This window comes from Pelodiscus sinensis, chromosome 3 (assembly GCF_052426305.1).
Source record: "Pelodiscus sinensis isolate ZL-2025 chromosome 3, ASM5242630v1, whole genome shotgun sequence".
Lineage (NCBI taxonomy): Eukaryota > Metazoa > Chordata > Testudines > Trionychidae > Pelodiscus > Pelodiscus sinensis.
In genome coordinates, this window is record NC_143054.1 from 59,839,190 (window position 1) to 59,861,452 (window position 22,263).

Genomic DNA, 22,263 nt, shown 5'->3' on the forward strand with positions numbered 1-22,263 from the left:
TAAGCAAAGTGGAAAGAAAGACCATTAAATCAGACACACCGCTATTACAAAGAATATATTTATGACTAACAAGGAATATATACAATTCATAAAATTAGCTGCAGCAATTAGTACTTAGTAAGATAATGATTAATTAAATCAACCTGTATAAAACCTGTCAAGCAAAAAACAAAAGAAAAGGTGCTACTTCTAAGAAAGGGTGCTCTCAATTTCACTATTATAACTTTTCAGCACCAAAGTACATTCTGAGATATTAACTACTCCCGTAGAACACATCAAGTCAAGTCTAGTTTATTCTCTTATAAATTCAGTTTGTATAATACATATCTGAAGTCTCTTTAAATTTATCTCCACACCAAACATAACAGCAAAACAAAAGTTGATACTAATGAGACATGTCTGACCACTGTGAAATTTCACACCAAAAAAACACCTGTTGTTGGAGGAAAACAAGAATTTATGCCCCATTTTAAAAATCAAAACGTTATGAAGATGCAACAGGTAACTTCATAAAGAGCTGCTTCAAAAAATAAGAGCTTCAGGGGGCAGCCAAGTTAGTCTGTTACAGGAAAAAAACAACAAATGGTCTGGTAGCACTTTATAGACTAACAAAAGCTCTATATGTTTTTTTAGTCTATGAAGTGCCACCAGACCATTTGTTGTTCTTTTCAAAAAAAAATAAGGGAACTGAAGCTCCAGATAAGGGAAAACTTGTTTATAGCTGTTTGCAGATGAAATTACACAGAGATAACAATGAATGTAGGGAAGAGATGAGAACCAAGGACAGAGCCTTATGGAAACCACACTGAAAGCTGGAGAGGGGATGAGGAGGATCTTCCAAAGGACATGCTATTGAGTCATTTGGAGAGATAGGAGGAGAACCTGGAAAGGACAAAGTTAAAGAAACGAAAGGAGAACAAGGTTTCAAAAAGAAGATGGTAAGTGGTGTTGAAGGCAAGCTGACAGATCAAGGATGAAGCTGGAGCATTTGTTCTGAGCTTCAGCTAGGAAGAGATCAGTTGGTGAGGGAAGTGTGAAGCTGGAGTTGAATGGGTCAACAACATGGAAACTTAGAGGTTACAGCAGGTGAACATGGGAGATAAAGAGAGGCAGAGAAAGCCAGGAATCACAATCAGAAAAGAATGCCGACAGTAAATGACAGAACCATGAATGGAAGGAGAAACTGATGCAGTGTGGTTCAAACTAGGAGAAAGTATGGACAGGAATCAACAGGAATGGGAGCAAAGCCCAACACCGTACTGTAATCTGATCCAGTGCTGAAAAGATATTTTTGGCAGAAATGGCAGCTGTAGAGGCAGTGTCACAAACAGATCCAGATCTCCGTGAGAGCCAGGAACTGAAAGGGTAAGATATGAAGAGGTCATGGATAGCTAAAATCTTTTTAGAAATGGACCAGGCTATCCAGTGTTTGAAAGAGAAGGAGAGGAGGATTATTGGTGGAAGGTTAGATGGTATGAAAGGGACAAAGATGGTAACTGGAATGAAGATGGGAGGTGGAGAGAGGGGGGTGACAGAAGAGACATGGTTCAAGTGAGGTGGAACCTAGATTTATGTTGGTGGAAGGAGATCAGAGTGGAGAAGAGAAGATTAGTGGGTAAGCCTAGTGGGAAACTAAAAGGGAAATGAGAATATACAGGAAGGGGAGCTGGAACCAAAGGGGTGAGGATACAGGGGGAGAGAAAGGATGCTATTTGTGGATCTGCCAGCATATATATGGCAATTCCCTAAAATAGTATTTTGGAGGAAAGTCAGTATAATTTTCAAGGCAACTGAAGTTAGGTTACCCAAAGAAACCACAGATGATTCTTTGAGCTTATACAGGTTGGACCTTCTTGGACCAGACCAGTCCTGAATGAGGGAATTTGCCAGAGCAGGGGAGTTTCCCTGCCACCCACTTCCCAGGATACTGCCTCTCCCTACAGCTGGCTCCGCTCCAGCCCCACTGTCACTGGGCTCCAGCCCTGCTGCTATAGGCTAAAGCCACGCTTTTTATTCGTGCTTTTATTAATGTTTGAGTCTGTATGTGTGTGTTCCTCCTCTCTATATGTCTTTAGCTGGTTATGTCCCTCTCAGGACATATATAAATATATATAAATTTTTATATATATTTGTATTTTTTTTGTTCGTTCTTGTAAGCCGCCTTGAATATTTTAAATAGAAAGGCGGGATAAAAATATTTAAATACATAAAAATAAAAATAAATATGTTTGGCATGCTGCTGCTGCCAGCCGGCTGGGGCTTTCCAGGGTCGGAGCTCCCCAGTTGCTGTGGCCCCACTTGGACCCTGCCTGCCCAGAGCCTCCCAGAGACCATACTCTATGGTTGCCCCACTGCTGCTGGAACAGGACAGGACTCCACAGTTGCCCTGCTGCTGCAGGAACAGGACAGGGCTCGCAGTGACGAGGTTTGCTGGATCCCACTGCTGCCCAGTCTGGTCAGGGCTCTCTAGGGTAGGGCTCACCAGTTCGATGGTGGGGCTCCCCTCTGCTGGACTGCCTCGCTGGCTCACATTCATAGGTGACAGAGCTCTCTATTCCAGCAACATCTGTGAGCCTGCCAGATCACGGATGTTGCCGGACCAGAGAATCCCGAATTTAAGAGGTTCAACATGTAGTTCAAAGGCAGGATCCAATGATAAAAATCACTACTAACAGCTAGATGTGCAATAACTGATTTTTGTAAAGGCCCTACAAATCCCCAACATGAGTGGCATGGAGAAATAAAGTATGGGAAATCCTTTAAACAGAAAAAAAAATGGTAGATGGCCTTATCTCCAGATCAAGTAGATTTTAATGAATGGCTATCAAATAAATACACCATAATAGAAGATGAGCACCACAAACTGGTCTTTTACAAGTAACAAATAGAGTTTATGATTAAGACTTGTTGATATTTGTTTGAAAAGTTCACGTATGCTGATAAAAAGTTGCTTTTTAAACACAACAGTAGCCGCAAACTCACCCTAAAGTTATCTGGAGAGGTTAAATACAGCTTTTGCCTAATATCTTCAGGAGCACCTGCACAAAGCCTGTAAAAGATATGGTAATTCCTCTCCTCTTTGCCTTGCACACAGATTCTGGATTTCTCCAAAAGATAATGTGATACGAATCCACCAACCACCAAATTCTATGAGGAAGAAAACTATTTTTAATTATCCAAAAATGCAAACATTTTGAAATGTATCTGCTTGTTTTGATCAACAGGCATGTCGCATGTTTACTGTAAGTACTTCAGGATAGATACACCCAGGCAAAAGATGAAAACATTTCCTTAGATTCTATTTAAAACACAAATTAAAATATAACTATAGTTAAACTATACAATTTACAGGCATTTTTGGCACAAAAAACTAACTTCAACAATATAGCATCAGTAAGACCCAAAATATCAGCAATATACATGAGGGTCCAAATTTTCATGCAGATGCAAAAAATATATATTTATTCTTCATTAGGTACACAAATCCCCAAATGTACACATGCATGTACACACCTGCACGTAATGTGCAATATTTACTTTTGCATCGATATCAGAAGAATTGTGTGCCAAAACTTGGTTATAATCTGTTAACAATACATTTTTAAATAGAGGACAGTATCATTTTTGTAGATTAAAATAATATCCTATCAGTTTGGCCCCACTGTTTGCCAGTAATTACATGGCAAGAAGTGGCTTCAGTTCTCTTTTTCAAGAACTACAGAATACAATTGTTCCTTTGAGACTGGTAAGCATGTTAACAGTTGCTTCTGTTTAGCCTATTTCTGATATGGTGCATCTGTTCCCTGGCAAAAGTTAAATGCCATATCTGCGGCCACTTTAAAATGTTAAGAGGTTCACATTTTAATTGGGAAAAAACATAGCATACCTAAGAAGCATGTTTCTCAATCTTTTTGATACCAAGGACTGACTTGCTGCTTTACTAAACTATGTCAGAAAGATATCAGGGTCCACCTGACCAGGCTTTGAGAAATACTGCTCTGTATGAATCAACTCAGACTCATAATGAACAGTGATTACATTTTCACAGGGCGGCAGCCACCAAAAAAAAAAAAAAAAAAAATCTATGCCATCAAAGTCCACCACTGAATACTTAACTACAAAGTAATCCCACCTTTTCATTGAAGTGGATTTCTACAAATTTTCCAAATCGACTGCTATTGTTGTTGCGAACGGTCTTTGCATTTCCAAAGGCTTCTAAAAGTGGATTGGCTGTTTCAAAATAAAAGATTTTAAAATTTGATTAAAAGCGGAATAAGTCTCACACCTTACAAATAAAATTAACATGAAAAACAGCATTTTTTCAAATTGTGCTAGATATATGTGGAAGCAACTTTTAATACAAACTTTAAATATTCTACCCCAGGTGCAAAGTTCCTGAATCTCAGCTATCAATGAAAATGATTCAGATAGAAGATAAAAATAAACAAAACATAAAATATGATGGACAGAGTGAGCTCCAAATGGATTGCCCCAAATATGCAAATTTTCCCATCTATTCCTTAGTCATAAGCATGAATGATGACATATGAGGTAAACGCTACACAGAGTTACATTAATAAGGAAGGAACCAAGAGCTTCCAAGAAAACCGAGCCACTGTCCCAATAACTTAAAATTGTTGTCAAAATGGTGAAAATTGAAAAAGGTAATGTCTTGAGAAGCAAGGACCCCAAATCACATAGGGCTTTCTAGTTCAAACTGACACCCCGTATGCCCCCCCCCACACACACACACACACACTGGAAGCATGGTGACTTTGGAGAAGAATTGAAATGTGCCTCCTATCACTCACTCAACCAAGCAGATGGTCACATTCTGCAGTAGCTATAGTTGCAAAACAGTCTTCAAAAATAGCTCCATCCAGAATGCATTACAATAATTTAGTGCATACATATTTGAACATGCATAGTTTAAGCAGAGTTTTAAAATGTATCCAGCTGTGCAGCACAGTGCTTCTGAAAAACATAATTCTGCTAGCTAGAAAAGGCAGTAGTAACAGGCTTAGCAAATCTGTTGACACATTTTGTCTAGGGGAAACCATAGAAAATTATTTCCAAGTAACTGCTGACAACCTACAGTTACAGACTGACATTTTCCTGAGCAAACCTTATGGAGTTGAGATAAAGTTCACAGAATAAATTTAAGGATAACTGAATTAGAGTTGATAACTTTGGAGTATATTGTTTTAAAACACAATTGTGTATATACTGTTGGGGTTATGTATGTAGGTTCTCATTCATGCTGTATGCAGAGCCCTTCCATCCACAGTACTATTTGGAACCTGCACTTTTGGACTCCGTCCTCAACTGTCTTATAGAACGCAGGGACCTGGGGAATTATAGGGGCCTGGCACATGATGGCAGAAGCAAGGCTTGCCCTCCCGCACTCAACAGCAGTAGGCGCCAGAGCAGCCTAACAGCCTGCTCCTCTCAGCTCATCCAATTTACCCAGGCCCACTCTACTCTGCTTTGTCACAGAAGGGGGAAGTAGAGGACCCCACCCCTGAAGCGCTCCACTTCCCACTGCCATGAAGAAGCGCTGTGCGGTGGGCTGGGAGAGGGGAGAAGAGCAGGTTGCCTGGCTGCACTGCGTTCTGCCACCTCAGTAAGTGCGGGGAGGGAGCACCCCATGCAAGGCCCTGTAATCTCCCCAGTTTGCATTGCTGGGGAGGAGGCAAAGGGTGACACAAGGTTGGGACATGGGCAGAGCATGAGCAGGGCTTGGGGGAAGGGGACGAGTGTGAGAGGGGCAGGATGGGGCATGCAGCAGGGGTGTGTGGTTGCTCTGGGCCCTGTGACTCAGACACTGGGGGAAGGGTTGCCACTAACCCCGGATCCCTAGGGATGGCCATGGCTATATAAATGTACCTTTTCTAGCAGGAAGAGGACGCTAATGTAACTGATCAGCCTTTTGAAGCCACCCTCAGAGGTCTGCATATACAAGTTCAAACTGAATTCTCTAGGGTCAAAGGAAAGGATTTAGGGGTAAGCAGCATAGTATTAAACTGGCTCCGGGCCTTCTTCCTGACCAACAGAGGGCCCTAATCCTTACTGTAGGTTTGGAAGGACTGGTCCTACTGAGTCCCTCAAAGATTATGCGATTGTTCAAAGCTGAAATTGCAATTAATTTACGACCACAACACTTTTATTTTAAGAATAAAATAGGCTTGCATAGAAAGAACTGTGTAGTAACTTATAATTGTTGACAATCACTCTTATCAGTCTCTGAGGCAAAAGCAAGGAGGAGTGACTTGGCAGCCACTCCCTGGTGAAGGGAACACCACAGTGAAGACGAAACAATGCAATGTAGAAATTCCCCAGTCAGGAGGGGCAAGATATGGTTCTCCCCTCAAAAAGGCAATTGCAGGAGAGATGGAAGCCTGGGTGCCCTTGCTGGACCACTGAGAAAAAATACAGGTGCAGTTGCCATGAACTGTGACACATGCCTTGATCTTAAAACTGAACTCCATTAAAACTAAGAAATTACGTGGGAATTGTTCCCCAGATTTAAAGCCTACTGAAAATAATACACAACTCTGATGCTAAAGGTTACAATAGGAAACCCACAATGGTGGCATAAGTTAAGGGTGATAAAGTGTCAGCCTTCCCTTGGATTTTGTTGTTGTTATTCAGTGTTACAACCTGATGGTTAAACTTCTTAATATGGTTTTCTTAACAGCTGCTATAAACAAAAGGGCTACGTCTAGACTGGCATGATTTTCCGCAAATGCTTTTAACAGAAAAGTTTTTCCGTTAAAAGCATTTGCGGAAAAGTGTCCACGCCAATCTAGACACGGTTTTGCGCAAGAAAGCCCCATCGCCATTTTCACCATTGGGGCTTTTTTGCACAAAACAATACCGTGTTGTCTACACTGGCCCTCTTGCGCAAAAGCATTTGCACAAGAGGGCTTTTGCCCGAATGGGAGCAGCATAGCATTTCCGCAAGAACACTGACAATCTTACATGAGATAGTCAGTGTTCTTGCGGAAATTCAAGCGGCCAGTGTAGACAGCTGGCAAGTTTTTCCGCAAAAGCATGTGGAAAAACTTGCCAGTCTAGACGCAGCCAAGAAGTATTTCAAGTTTATGAGCTTTGAAAATCTGGGCTTTAATGCTGCTATGTTAATAATGAATACTTATTGAAGAACTGTTAAAAATTGTTTAAATAATACCTCCCACCTCAGAAATATGTATTACTGAATAAAAAAGAGGGATAAGAGGTCTTTCAGATCAGTTACAGATTCTCCTAACAATACAGCCATTGTGAGCATGCTTGTTAAGAAAGTGTTTAAAATTAGTTAAAAATTGCTTCAAACGTGCAATCGATGCCATTGTAGATAGCACAATTATTTCACAGCTTTTTCCAAGAATACCTACAGGTACCCATCAACATTATGGAATGCAGCTTCAGGTATTATGTCCGACTGTCAGTCACTTTCTGAGATCCCACGGCACATAACGTGGACTTGGTTGTTTTTATACCCAGCTGTAATTAAGCAACATCATGCTTATTATACCATAACTATGTTAAAAATGAAAGCCTGCTCTATTTCTCTGAAGAGGGTCTAATGGCTGAAAGCTAAAGCTAGACAAACAGACTAGAAATACAGTGCATATTTTTAACAATGAGAATTATTAACCATTGGAACAACTTAATAAGGGTTGCTGAAGATTCTCCTTGATTAGAAAGTTTTAAAGAAAGACTAGATATTTTTCTACTTCAGAGAAGTCCTGTGGCCTGTATTATGTAGACTAGATGGATCACAATGGTTCCTTCTGGTCTTATAACTTATTAACACGACAAACTTAAATACAATAAAGAGAACATGGAAGTAGTATTCAGGATGAGCTGCTTTATGACCTATACAAATTAACACAACAAAAAATAATGGGAGAAACCTTATTCTTGAAAATTGCTTGTACATTTCATCCAATTGACAAAAAAAAACCAAACCTCATTCCACTAAAGCCACTGTTGTCAATGATGGGCTAATAACTGCCCTCACGCATACCAAGTAAGATCCCATAAGTTTCATGCCACCCACTAGCTTATGCAATCTCAGGACCAAGGCCCATCTCAAAGAAAAAATCATCAGCATGTGGCTCAATAGCTACTCTAAATAAAAGATAAGCAAATCCCAATCAAATATCTTTGCAAATTAGACTGATTGGAGAAGACCATTGACCTTTTATATGCAAGTTGTTTGAATGACATTTTAATTCTAGATTTTGTTGTTGAACATTTTAAATCTGACCTTTGTTCAGTTTAATAAGCTACAGTACCTTCTACTATTCTATCATCAATATCTTGACCAGTACCATAGGATTCAGTCAAATACCTGTAAAAAAGAAGAAAAACAATGTCCATCTCTATTTTACTGCCTCAGTCTAATTGAGGAAATTCTTAATGTCTGCATTACATGCTGGCCATTTATATATAGAGAACATATCTGAACATTTTAAGGTAAAGATTACTTTACAAATTCTGCATGCATGTGCATGTAAATTAAAACCCTTTTGGAAGAGGAAAATACTTATTTTTGCTAATATTAGTTGTGGTTTCTGGTATTTCTGACTTAATTTTTATAATCTTTTCATAGCAGAATATGTATATCAACATTTGCAGAAGTGCCCTTTTTAAGTCAGTTTAACTAATGTATTATTGTGCCATCTGCAGGTATTTATCTTTTATATAGCACTTTTCATTCATACATCAAGAATTAAAGGTTGTTCACGCACATACTTTTTAGCAGCCTGTACAAAAAATTCTGTGTATGGATTCTGGAGAAGCAAATTGCAGCTCCATAATTAAAGTTCAATTTCGCCCCACAGAAGGAATTGAAAATGACTATTGTTACATGAAAAATACAGCCTGCACTCCAAAGCTTCTTAGATTAAACACAGCTTACACTTGGTGAAAATTATCAAGTAAATCCATTAGATTTTCAGGTTAACATTAAATTTAGAAATGGATCCTTTGAGAAATTCTGCCTTCACCATTAGACTTATTTGTACCAGTTACTTTTCAGCAACAAAACACAATGCAGACCCTTCAAATATTCCACATAGTTAAAACCCACTGAAATGTTGTATGCACTGGCTACATTTGAAGAATGTTTTTAAATGAGTAATAGTAATTTCCTCAATATGTGTCATAACAAGGTTGCTCTTTTACCAAAAGAATATTCTGTTTCAGAAAATTCCACAAAGATCTCTTTCAATACAGTTGCCATCTCCTATTGTTCTCAATGGAAGCAAGGCCACAGGCTGCCCTCAGTTAAGATGCCCTCTTTCAAAATGTCATCCACATCTCATTGCTTCCTATAAGAGTGAAGCCAAAAGGTCCTTAGGCTAGCCAATGGCCCCCTAAAATGCAGAGATTAGCAGTGAGAAGGAGATGATTTGGGGCAGTTGTCATCTTTTCTCAAGTTCAGAAGGGAAGGAAAACTGGAGCATCTGCATGCAATGAAATGTGGGATGCAAGAGGGAGGAGGAATTTAGGGGACACAAGGGAATGTGGAGGACTGGAGGAAGAGACAAAGTGAGAATGTCTCACACTGCATTGCAGTGCTCTGGCAAAGCAAATGAGCTGATAAAGTCAGCTTCACCGAGCAGTATCATCTAGTTGTGCTATTCCAGCACGGCATAAAGATGGCAGGGCTTAGAAGTGAATATAGTCATATATTAAGACAAAATAAAAAAAAGGAGTTAAAGCTGATACTATGCAACCTCAAATCAGCAATATCACAGTGTTCTCTTGTTTTGTGCTCATATACGAAGTTTAAAAAATAATCCCTTTCCAAAAACAAAACAAAAAACGAAATTTCCAATAAAACCCTATGTTATGCTGTGGCTAAAGGTAAGCACACATCAGTATTTTTAAGATTTTTTAAGATAATTTTTACCCTAGACCAAGAGTTAAACACCAAGGAAATTCATAGTTAAGGTTAAACAGAAAAGAAATACAAGCATAGTGAAGTATAGAAATGCACAATTAGAGCATAAACCATTATTTTGCCCTACATTGAAACCATTAAGGTAAAAGTAGAAAAAAAAAAGTCATAGAATCATAGAATAATAGGACTGGAAGGGACCTCGAGAGGTCATAGAGTCCAGCCCCCCGCCCTCAAGGCAGGACCAAGCTCCGTCTACACCATCCCTGACAGATGTCTATCTAACCTGTTCTTAAATATCTCCAGAGAGGGAGATTCCACCACTTCCCTTGGCAATTTATTCCAATATTTGACCACCCTGACAGTTAGGAATTTTTTCCTAATGTCTAATCTAAACCTCCCCTGCTGCACTTTAAGCCCATTACTCCTTGTCCTGTCCTCAGTAACCAAAAGGAACAAATTTTCTCCTTCCTCAGGGTTGTGTAAAACTCAGCTTCATCTCATTTGACCCACAAGTACTAAAATGCCCAAAACATAATAGTTAACATTCTGTTACTATGTAGAGTGAAGGTTATTTGAGAGATCTGTTGTTTCCATATTTCATCACTAAGGCTACAGTTTTGGCATGAATTTTTTTAGTAAATTTTATGGCAGAAGTACAGGAAAAAACTAAGATGCAGAAGGGTCACCAAATGATGTAACTTTCATCTTCAGTAGGAAAATTAATATTTCACCCCAAAACAATCCTGAACTGAAGCTTTCAGTATGATATTTAGCTATAAAATAATTTGTTTTTATAAGAACCCCATTTGGTGGGAGGGCAGTAAAACTGTGGATTATCTATCACAGATTTATATCTCAACTGAGATTGGGGACCATTCAGCTGCCTTGCTTGGTCATGCCTAGAATACACATTAACAACACTGCAAGTGACTTTCAGATTTACCTCTGTATATAATAAACTAATGTATCCCATTGAATAATGTAGTGACATGCATACAAACCTCAGAACAAATTTTGTATTTTCTGTCTTGCCAGCTCCTGATTCTCCAGAAACGATGATGGACTGACTCATCTTGAGAACCTTCATGTCACGAAATGCTTTATCGGCTACAACAAAAATTACATTAAAGAAAACAATTATGTTACTCTCCTATCCTTCTGCTCAAATCAGAAATAAGTTATGATGTACATGACACCTAATTTAATTCCTTTGAGAAAAAAAATCAAAATTTCTGCTTTATATCCTGTGAAAGTCCATTTCTGTTACCTCCTTATGTTACATTACAGTGGCCCACCCTCAAAGAACGAAGCCTTTAATGATCTTGCATCTTCAAAGAGGCTGTGATTGCAGACCAGTCAACCTATGTATGACCGATAACAACTTGCAAAGAGGCTTTGTATGCAGACAATTCACTCACATGTGAATTTCAGAGATGTTTACTACACTAGCAATCATAAATTCATTAATTTATACTAATAGAAATCAAGGGCAAATACTAAGGTAATTTGTCCGTGTACTATTTATGTTCTAATGAAGGATCAGCTAATTGCCACACATGAATGAGTGTAACTAGTTAACCTGTGTATGCATAGGGAATAGAAAATAAGCTTCAAAACTAGAGTTCACATACTATCTGTATGATCTATGCTTCTTTGGAGGAAAGCCCCGCTGTGACAGTTTCAGTGAAAAAGCTTGTAAACCTGCTAGAGGAGCTATAAAAGGCGAAACCTCAGGCCAGCTCTGGTCTATTTAAAGAGTGAACAGGGAAAGCATAAGTTGTGTGATGAAGAGCTTCCAAGTAATTATTCGGAATACCCTGGAAAATACTTGGAAAAACTTTGACTTTGACATTGACAAAGCTCGCATATGGTGAATCAGATTTTAATAACCCCTAACTATATTAGACTTGGTTGTCAATGGAAGCCAAGAGCTAGAATGCCAGAAGGGCATTGTTTCCGGCTCCTTGTAAATGGATGTGATATTGTCAAAGCTCTTTTGTTACTGGCTTGGTGAACCTAAATTATAGAATAAACTAGCAGCTTTGGGGAAGTGTTTGCTCTATTTCCTGTAGAGCAAATACTTGAATTGTGGCCCATCTAGACCATCAGAGCATAGACCCACACAGCTACTGTACCACAGGGGAACAAATGCAGAGCTAATATCTAAACCTAACTGAACTCTGAAGTTTATTTATTTACAAACTAGTGGAGGATTGATTTTATATCTATAAAACGTGTTTTATTAGGAAATTTTCAACTTCACGTGGAAACTTCAACAAGTTACATTAATCCCTTCTCCCCCACACCCATACAGATCCTGAAAAGAGACTTTGACGAACATTGCTGAAATGTTTTATTAAAGCAAAAAAGTGTGTATAGTTTTCATACTCTGAATGTTAGCAGCACACCAAATTGATTCAATTATGACTCATATTTGTTGTCTTTTTCAACAACCTTCTATAATCTATATTACTTTTATACCAAATATATCATTTTAATATGGAAATCACTAATGTTCTTTCTTTAAATCATTTAAAGACATTATAATTCCTAAGAGGTAAAATGTGCATGAAGGAACAATCCACACCGGTAACATGCTGAAGTAGAAAGGAAAGGAAATTCAATACTACTTACTGTCAAGGATGAAATTTTCAGAAAATGGATCATATCACAATAGAAACTATCATTCAGTTTTAATTATGGCATTTCTCACTACTTAAATTATTTAAATCTATTTTTTAGGATGGTTTAAGTGCATGGTGTATTAAACTGCATATAATCCGCAAACTAAGCATTTTTGTTTGAAGGCAAATAGAAATTATTATACTGCTTCTGTGTTTAATATCCAAGGTGAGAGAATCTGCCATTTTAGCATGGATTTGTCTTTCAAACAGTTTAAAAATAGAAGATGAAGTGGAACAAAGCATATTTTAGCAGAGAAAGTCGGAATACATACCTACTGCATAGACATGAGGGGGTAATGTCCCAAGTGATTTACCCTGATACTTTTTAATAGTCTCCAAAGAATAAAGTTTAGGAATGTCAAAATATGGGTTCACTGCAATAAGAATGTTGGCGACATAAGTCTGTAAAAAAAATCCACAGTAAACTACTAGGAAATATTCAACTAACTGGTTAAAAGCAACTCTGAATTGCTATTGAAAACAACAGAAACCCCATCTCAGAGTTTGGTACAGTGAAATTAGATTGGGAACACAATCAAATACTTCCAGAAAGCCATAAATTAGGATTACATACAACTAATGCTGACAACATACTGCAAATACAGATGGGTAAACTGCTCTGGGAGTTGCTGTATTTCTTAATCTTCAGAAAACATCTCAGAGAAAGCAAACATTTCCAAAGCTCTTTCTAAATAAACCCTCAGGCCCAGTGTAACTGTGTCCTAGACAACATTCTACCCCTCTTGTAAAAGTAGTCCTAACTAGGGATGTTAACAGGTAACCAGTTACCCAGTAAGCACCATCCTTACCAGGTAATGCTTACAGGATACTGGTTAATGCCTACTGTGGGCGGTGGCAGCCCCAGCCCTAGGACTGGGGTCAGGGGCAGCATGAGTAACCCCCGGCCCTGGGAGACTCTTGCTGCCAACGGCAGCGGCGAGAGCAGCAGCCCCAGGACCAAGGCCAGACCCTGCTTAGTCAGTTACCCGGTTAAATGTTAGATCAACCTAATATTTAACCAATTAAATGATTAATCAGGATTTTACATACCTATTTCTAACCCACAAAGATGTGTACAGCTTGTCAATGAGCACATGAAGGCTGCTGTTAATCTACACAGCCACTGTATTACCAGTATGTCTCTCACTGGTCTACAGTGTACTGAACATCAACATAAAGCCATATTCTTCTGGAATACAATTCCATAGGTACACGAAAAAACATTTTGCAACCACCAAGTACTTAATATAGATTTTATATCAAGTTAGAAGCCAATTTGGGGTTGAGGTAAGTTTAACTTTTTAAAAGTGTGAATATAAAGTTAAACAGCAAAGGTAGCAGATGATACTATACAACATAGCAATATAGGGCTATTTTCTTTTGAAATGTTGCTATAGCCAGGAGCAGAGAAGGAAGAAAGAAGTTTTTAAAAACATGATTCCCTCTCTCACAGAGCAGTTATTTGGATAAATTCTTGAATGCATATGAGGTACTCAGTTAATAGTGATAATGACCAAATTACATAAATGCAGTTAGATATCTGAGGATGAGAAGAGATACTCTGGCACAAAAAGATCCTAAAGAAGCGAGATGAAGTAACTCCAGATAGTTTTTTTCCACTTGCTATTCTTGAGTTAAGTATACTAGAAAACCCCTTGGATATAGGCCACTAATTCTGCACTGAAATGGGAAGAGGACTACACCTGTTCACAGAAAAGTTATTACTTCTACTCTTGCTCTCACTATTTCCCTGAATAAAATTGTATGCATGAAGTTGTTCAAGTGTCACCAGTATTAATATTAACATTCCTCTACGTAGCTAAATAAATTACATAACACTGATTCTGAAAACAGCATATAAAAGCCTTGCTTGCTACGATTATTAATGAAGTAAGAAGGGAAAACTAGTGATGTCTTAAACTGAACCAAATTATGTAAATAATAAATTCTGGAAACTTAGCTGGCAATTATCTTAAACACAGAAGATAGATTCTTGAGCTGAAATATGGACTAACCCATATCTTTTCTGTTGCAGATATTTGTTCTGTGTGTTTTGTTTTTTTAACTGCAGTCAAATTATTGACAGTACCAGTATGGTTTTTAAAGCCAATGACCGCTATTCTTGATTCTATAAATAATTGATAACTGTATAATTTTCAGTGCAACAACAGCCAAAAATGAGTGAGCACTATTTTAGATAATAAAGTTAAGGTCTAAATAAATACACCTGATTACAACTGATTTTTAATGCAAATGTTGTCAGTCTCAAAGCTGATTTTTTTTTTTTTTTTTTTAGGTGAAGAAAAAAATTATTCAACTATGTCAATAACCAGAGATTTCCCCTCTCCCAGCTTCTTGGCTCTCTTCTATTTCACAACGGTCATTGCCAGGACAGATGGCAAGGACTAAATGTAATTTAGTCAGAATTCATTAAATATAATTAGGCAATTTGATAGCAATCTAAAAGATTAAGATGGTCATATGAGCCAGAAAGCATCAAAGGAGACACTTGTTTGCTTCGTTCAAAAATAATGAAGAAAAAGAGCCATCTTTGATAACAGGAGACCTGCTGGCAAAGTCACCTATATTGTAGCAATGCATTCCTTTAGGTAATGAAATAATGAATAATAAAAATACACAAAGTCCAAGTTACTCAATTTGCCTGATGGACTACTTTTACCCATCTGAATGGGGTGGTATACCAGATTTTCCTTATCAAAACCACTAACATTCATAAATGCTACCAATTACGTATGGGCATGAAACCCTTATTTTCTGCTATCGAACAAAAAGGCACAAATATTAAACAACAAAAACAGTATAATTAAATGTACTTGGCATATTATACATGCTAATACAATGTGTACTACTTACATAAATTCTGTCCTTGCAGTACCGCACTTTGATATTGTGAAGGAGTGTAGCTTCATTTAAGTACATCAGTGAACCTGCAATTTAAAAAGCCACACAGTTATTTTGACAAGTTGCCGTATTAGAGTATGATCACGCAAATGAAATACAGCATTAAGAAGAATTTTGTTCCCCTCCTCATTTTTGGCTCATGGCTACTTTAATCCTGCTAGTTTTTTCAAAGGGACACTATTGATTTAAAGACCTAGTTCTGTCTGAAAAATGTCTACCTGAAAGTTTTAATGAGCCAACACTAAAAAGAGACAAATGAAAGATTATTATTTTATTCTAACATTTAAGAAAGAACATTAAAGCATGGAAGTGTCAACTTTTGACTTCACTCCTCAGTGATACCAGTCCCGACCTTCCTCAACTGCTTTTCCCACAAGCACATTCATGCTTTCCTCCACAATATGCACCATCAACTTTGTCTGAAAACCATAAAGTCCTCCAACTTATTCTCCTTCAACTCGTTCTCTGCCATTTTGCACACAGAAAAACATCATCTAACAGGCTGCTATTGCTAATTCTTAGCATACTCCAAGGCAATTTCGAATGTTCACAACTTCATCAAATCAGGGTATATTTTCATGGGGACAACAAAAAGGATCCATCTGATCCCTGGACAATTGTCTTGGCCACATTTAAAATCCCTGCTCAAAATTTTATAGGCTGGAAAAGAAACTATTAGGAAAAAAAACATTAACAAAACTATCAGTTTTTCCTTAACCTCACTGCTAAAAACAGCTAAACCAACTTTACTGAAATACCGCATCTTGAGACAAAGCAAGCACAGAAAGTTTCAGACTAAATGGCAAATGTCTGGCAAAGCTGTACAAAACTGAAAACAGGAGTAACAATGGAAAGCGTGCTGTAGTTTTAATTCTAGGGCATCACTACGAGTTCCATCTATGTTGACAATAGAATTATCCTAAAAGATCTCTTATGCAGAGCTTCCTCAAGTCCTTGTCTCATTAGTTTCCCATTAGCATTTCAAACACAGAACACACACATCCTTATTTTTCTGTTTCAAACATAGGCTGCTACACTTTAGAGTCCATCAGCAACACAAAATAATCTCTATTGTTTCAGTTAGTTTCCTTTGTGCATTTGACAGTACTTTATTTAGAATCAAGTTGCACTCTCTTTTCTTGATCAGTTGTATTTCCTGTCTCATGAGCTCTCCAACACCTCTACAATGCTCTGCTCATGTGCTTATCACCCCCTGCAAGAAGATACTAATCCTCAAAATGGAAGAACGTGACCACTGTTTTTCAGTCTGAGCCAGGAGGGGCTTTTCTCCTAGGACTCCAACACAGAAAATCATGTAATTCCTCAGCTTCCTGAGGCTCAAATGATTTATCCTACTTCCAAACACCAGCAACCAAAAGCTTAGCATAAAATGATACAAGACTCACAACCAATCAGGACACTCTCAAGTGTCCTTATCTTTATACTCAACATTCCTGTTCTTTTTGCCTATTAGTGAAATCATCTTTCCCAGATACTTCAGTCCACAGAAACCCCGTGGAAACACTGAGGCTAGGCAGGCAGCTGGTAAACTCTTCTTCATCCTTCTCCTGCCACACATCAGTCACCGTAGTCCTAAAAGACCTTAAGAGTGGACAATAAGATTGCAAAGTGCTGTCAGCCAACGCAATTCACTCCTTTCAGCAGTGAGCAAAGAATCTGCCTCCCATCAAATGTTCCAGACAAGCTTGCTGCAGTAGTACAGTAGATTCCCATGGCCTTCCTTTGCTATGTTCAGCTCCAGCAAGAAGCAGTGTAACCCACACACCTAGTGTGGTTACTGAGCAATGCAAGTAGCACCTAGACCACAGCAACCGTTAAGTTCAAGAGACCTCTACAGCAGGGGCTGGGAGCCAGCAGGCTTTTAGCTCAGAGGGTAGAGGTCTCTTGATTTTAACTGTTGCTGTGGTCTAGGTGCCACTTGCATTGCTCAGTAACCACACTAGGTGTGTGGGTTACAGCAGCACTCCCTTTTCTGGAACAGCTCTAAAAGTAGCTTCACTTCACATTGTCAGGCTCAATCATGTATCTCCAAATAGACCCTGAACACATGAACTGCCTAGGGAGAACATCTTCCACTATGGGAGGATGAATAGATACCAGAAGAAAAAAAAAAACTCTTTTCCAAAATGTCTAAGCCCCTAAGGTTAATAAAGAAAATACTTGGGGTTTATCCTGAGCAGTTTATCCTCTAGCCCACAAATCCCTTAAATCAGTGTTTCCCAATTTTATTTGGCCACGGAACCCTTTTAAAAACTTGAAATAATTTTGCAGAACTCCTAATAACAGTCTAATATATGGAGCTGAAAAAGTAGACCACAAATAAGTAAGGATAATAATAAACAAATGCTAAACAAGGTCATGAGATCAACATTTAGTTTAATTGCACATCTTTAAAGACAAAAATCACTTAATATTAATTATTGATTTTAAAAAAAAAACATAAAAGGTTATTGTAATGTAATTTTCTTGCAGAACCCTTATTTTCACTTCACAAAAGCTCGGGGTTCCACAGAACACCATTTGGGAAACACTGCCTTAAATTAGTCTTCATCCTATGTCTCAAACTAATTTCTATCCTCTTGAGATAACAGCCTGAGGGGTTCTTACTGAATCAGACAATCGGGTTCTTACATGTGATATTTATTTCTCACCTAAATGTTCAATCCTATCAAACTCTTCATCCTTATCCTTTGCAAGGAAGTTTTACTTGAACTAGGAGAGAAAAATCAAAGAGGCAATTTCTTTCTACACTGACGGTGAAGTCTCTTCCCTCTTCTAATATCTCCCCAATATTCAGATTCTAATGTTGTGGGACAAGTTAATTTCCCGAGTAAAGGGAGATTTATAATCCCCTGACTACTAAAAGAAATAGCCCTCAAAATTAAAGAAAATACAGTGGGGAACAACCATCTCCTATTTCTGCATCTTTAGAAAATACTGTCAAGCCAGAAAAAGTTATCTGAAAGAAAGAAAAAAAGCATGTTTGGCCAGTAATATTATAAATATCCTAAGGATCAAGGCACCACATTTTGTTTGGTTCCTAAAGTAAAATTAAAATCTCTTTTCCCACTAAAGGGTATTTGCTCCAGGGGACAGGGTTATTCTTAAATTTGTTCATGAGAAGGTTATATGATAGAGTAACAAGTTACCCAAGCTGAAATCTAGGATATCTACTGCCTCCTCACATCTGCAATGCTTGTTACCCTATCAAAGAAACCTACAAGTTGAACCTCTCTAGTCTGGAAACATCTGTAGTCCAGAACGATTTTAGTTGGCCAGATGCCCACTTACAAAAATCAGCTCTCAATATTAATAAAGGGAAATTGTAAGGAAAGCATAGCTCATCCTTTGCCATCAGGGTAGCCATGTTGGATCCATGGGAAAGGGGGAGGGAGGACACCAGCTCCACACTCCCAGAAGGGGCAGGGCCTCATATGGAAGAGGCAGCCAGCCCTCCACACTAGACAGTAGCACCACCCCCCAAGTGCAGCCTGGATTGCATAGTACAGCACCCCATTTACCCAGGAAGCCCTAAGAGCCACCTGAAGTGTTTGTGCTGGCTTGGGGCTCTGGGTGCTGCTCATGGGCCACCTGTATGTTATGAAGGGGTGGGAGGCGGTATTGTATTCCCAAACTGCCAACGTGGCCCCACCCACACTCCACCCCCAGATAGGCGTACTGAGGATGGAGTGTTGACAGCCCCACAGCACAGAAGTTAGGTGCTCAGAGGCAGCTGCACGCCACCCACCCACCCTATGCTCTGGGGCCAGGGAGGCTGAGGCCACCTGCCCACCCATCTTCTCGTGGTGCAGGAGGAGGTAGCTTAGCTCCCGTAGGGGGTAGCTTAGTAGACGGGGTGGAGCTGGGGGCTTGCCTCCTCTAAACCTACTATCTTCACCCACGACCCATGCCAGAGCAGCAGCATCCAGGAACCTTGGGCCCCTCTGAATCACTGGGACCCAGGGCAGCTGCTCCCTTTGCCCTCACATATTGGGAGGCCTGCCGGCAGATCAGAGATGAAGCATGGTCACTTGCTCTATGGAGATAGCTCAATGTGCAGTCCATGAATGGAGCATGCTTACTGCAAATTGAATCTGTGTAGATTAATTAGCAGCCACACTCAAACAAGTTTCTACTGAGCATACAAGATATCACTATGTCTATGTGAGCAGTCACAAACCATGACACACTGTTGAGGACTGCAAAATTACTCAACTTCTTGAAGGTTTTTGTGTCTTGAACATTATTGAGAAGAATGCTATGAGCAGATTGCATGTGCTAAATAATACATAAATATGAACTTATATTCAGAAGCACATAACCGAGACAAATTGGGGCAGATTGTGACAGAAATGTTAAAATGCACATCCTTTACACCACAGCTGCTCAACATGCGGCCCGTGGCCCATTGGTTTGTGGCCTACAGTAAGGTCTGGATTTATGTGGGGCTCAAAACGCAGCCCGCAGTTGGAAACTAAAACAAAACAAGTCAATATAACAGTCTTCTGTTGATATGCATTTTAGCAGTTAAATTCCTGGACTGTCATTGCTCATTAAAAGTGCTGTCATATGGGTGGAAATCGGGTAAATATTGCATTTTATTAATATCAGCAGAAGTGACTTAAATGGGGCTTATGGGTTGCGTAATCTTGCCTTAATCCTTGTATTCATACCTGCCAGTGTGAAAGAAGCTATTTGCATATATATATTTGCATGTATAGGAATATATTTTTGCATGTATAGGCAACCACACTTAAGTTGCAGCCCTCGGCATGTGCTGTGTTTGCATGTGAGTGTTTGCGCTGGCTTGGGGCTCTGGGTGCTGCTCACGGGCCACCTGTATGTTAAGAAGGGGTGGGAGGCGGTATTGTATTCCCGAACTGCCAACGTGGCTCCACCCACACTCCACCCCCAGATAGGCGTACTGAGGATGGAGTGTTGACAGTCCCACAGCACAGGAGAAGTTAGGTGCTCAGCGGCAGCTGCATGCCGCCCACCCACCCCATGCTCTGGGGCCAGGGAAGCTGAGGCATATGAAGAGACTTAAATGGGGCTTATGCCTTGCATAATCTTGCCTTATTCCTTGTATTCATGCCCACCAGTGTGAAAGAAGCTATTTGCATATATATATTTGCATGTATAGGCAACCACACTTAAGTTGCAGCCCTCGGCATGTGCTGTGAGTATCATTCTGGCCCCCGGAGCTTCCAAAGTTGAGTAGCCCTGCTTTACACCATGGGGAAACGCTCTTAAAAAACATCAAGTTCATACTCCAAAAAACTAAAGCTGCTAGAGAATGTCAGTGAAATGGCAGTAAACAATTTTTTAAAACAAAGTATTTTTATCTAACATTGTTCTCAGAAAAAGCAATTATTTGACACTTTACATCGATCAATCAATAAAAATAAGGCTGAGGCAGACACCCAGCCTAAAAAATTTGCAAGTGTTTTGCAAAATTATATGCAACTGAAAATAAAACCTTCTAATTGAAAATGTTAGCTACTAGTTCTACACTATCATAAGTTCCAGGTGTTGTTTTCCTCATTATTGCAGAATGGCTACATATCTAGGTTCAATCATAAGAAGTGGATGCTACTGCTTTCAATGGAACTTGTAGTCCTAAGTAATACAGGCTGTGTCTACACTGGCACGATCTTGCACCAAAGTGGCCGCTCTTGCGCAAAATCTTGCTGCCTGTCTACACTGGCCGTGTGTTCTTGAGCAAGTAAACTGACCTTCTACTGTATGAAATCAGGGCTTCTTGCACAAGAGCTATGATGCTCCTGCTCAGGAATAAGCCCTTCTGCGCAACTGTTCTTGCGCGAGAGGCCAGTATAGAGAAGCAACATGAATTCCTTGCACAAGAAAGCCCTATGGTTAAAATGACCATCAGAGCTTTCTTGCACAAGAGAGAGTCTACACTGGCATGGATGCTCTTGTGCAAAAGCACATCTCTTGCGCAAAAGCACATGCCAGTGTAGACACTCTCTTGCACAAATACTTTAATGCAAGAACTCTTGCGCTAAAGAGTTTTTGTTCAAGATCATGCCAGTGTAGACATAGCCCCAGTGCTTTTGAGAAACCTCACCCTCTGTATTTTGTATTAAGAACATGGTGACCTCTAAAAAGTAATCTCGAACATCTAGGGAAGCTAGCACTGCCCTGGGAAACAAAATTTAATAAGACAAATTTTTCAGTTTGTTTTCAGGAAATAAGGTACTGCGGACAGATTTGACAAGCAGCTCTCATAGGCCATTAATCAGCCCCACCCAGTCAGTCAGCTCACTGCACAGAGCCCAGAGCCCCTGACTGGGCATGGCTGATGAATCACCTGTGAAACTGTGTTGCCATGCACTTTAGAGTGCACACTGCTGCTCTCCCCTTAAAAAGGGGAGGAAATGTACAGAAGCAAACAAGTTCCTTAACATTTGGGTATACAGGCAGTCCCCGGGTTACATACAAGATAGGGACTGTAGGTTTGTTCTTAAGTTGAATTTGTATGCAAGTCGGAACTGGTACATATTGTAGGGGAAACTCTAGCCAAACATTTCTCCAGAGCTCAGTTTTATTCTCCCACCCCTCACTTCCCTCAGTCCTTTATTCTCAAGCTGTCTGCTGAGAAAAGCCGCTCTGCGTCTCCCTGGTCTGCTGGGGAGGGGGCGCTAGCTTCGCGTCTACCTGGTCTGCTGGGGGGAAGCAGCTAGTGCAGGGTTGCCTCACCCC

The 22,263-nt window shown here is 39.5% G+C and overlaps 1 protein-coding gene across 7 annotated transcripts in view; it reads right to left on the reverse strand.

Annotated features, from left to right (window-relative positions):
• MYO6 (myosin VI) overlaps positions 1-22,263 on the reverse strand; it is a 163,085-nt gene that overhangs the window by 88,155 nt on the left and 52,667 nt on the right. For all 7 annotated transcript variants that reach the window (XM_075923798.2, XM_075923797.2, XM_075923796.2 and 4 more), the window contains exons 4-9: positions 15,472-15,545; positions 12,870-12,999; positions 10,915-11,020; positions 8,301-8,356; positions 4,133-4,230; positions 2,983-3,147 (exon numbers count right to left, since the gene is read on the reverse strand). In XM_075923798.2, coding sequence (XP_075779913.1) covers positions 2,983-3,147; positions 4,133-4,230; positions 8,301-8,356; positions 10,915-11,020; positions 12,870-12,999; positions 15,472-15,545 — 629 coding nt within the window. The remainder of the gene's footprint in view (positions 1-2,982; positions 3,148-4,132; positions 4,231-8,300; positions 8,357-10,914; positions 11,021-12,869; positions 13,000-15,471; positions 15,546-22,263) is intronic.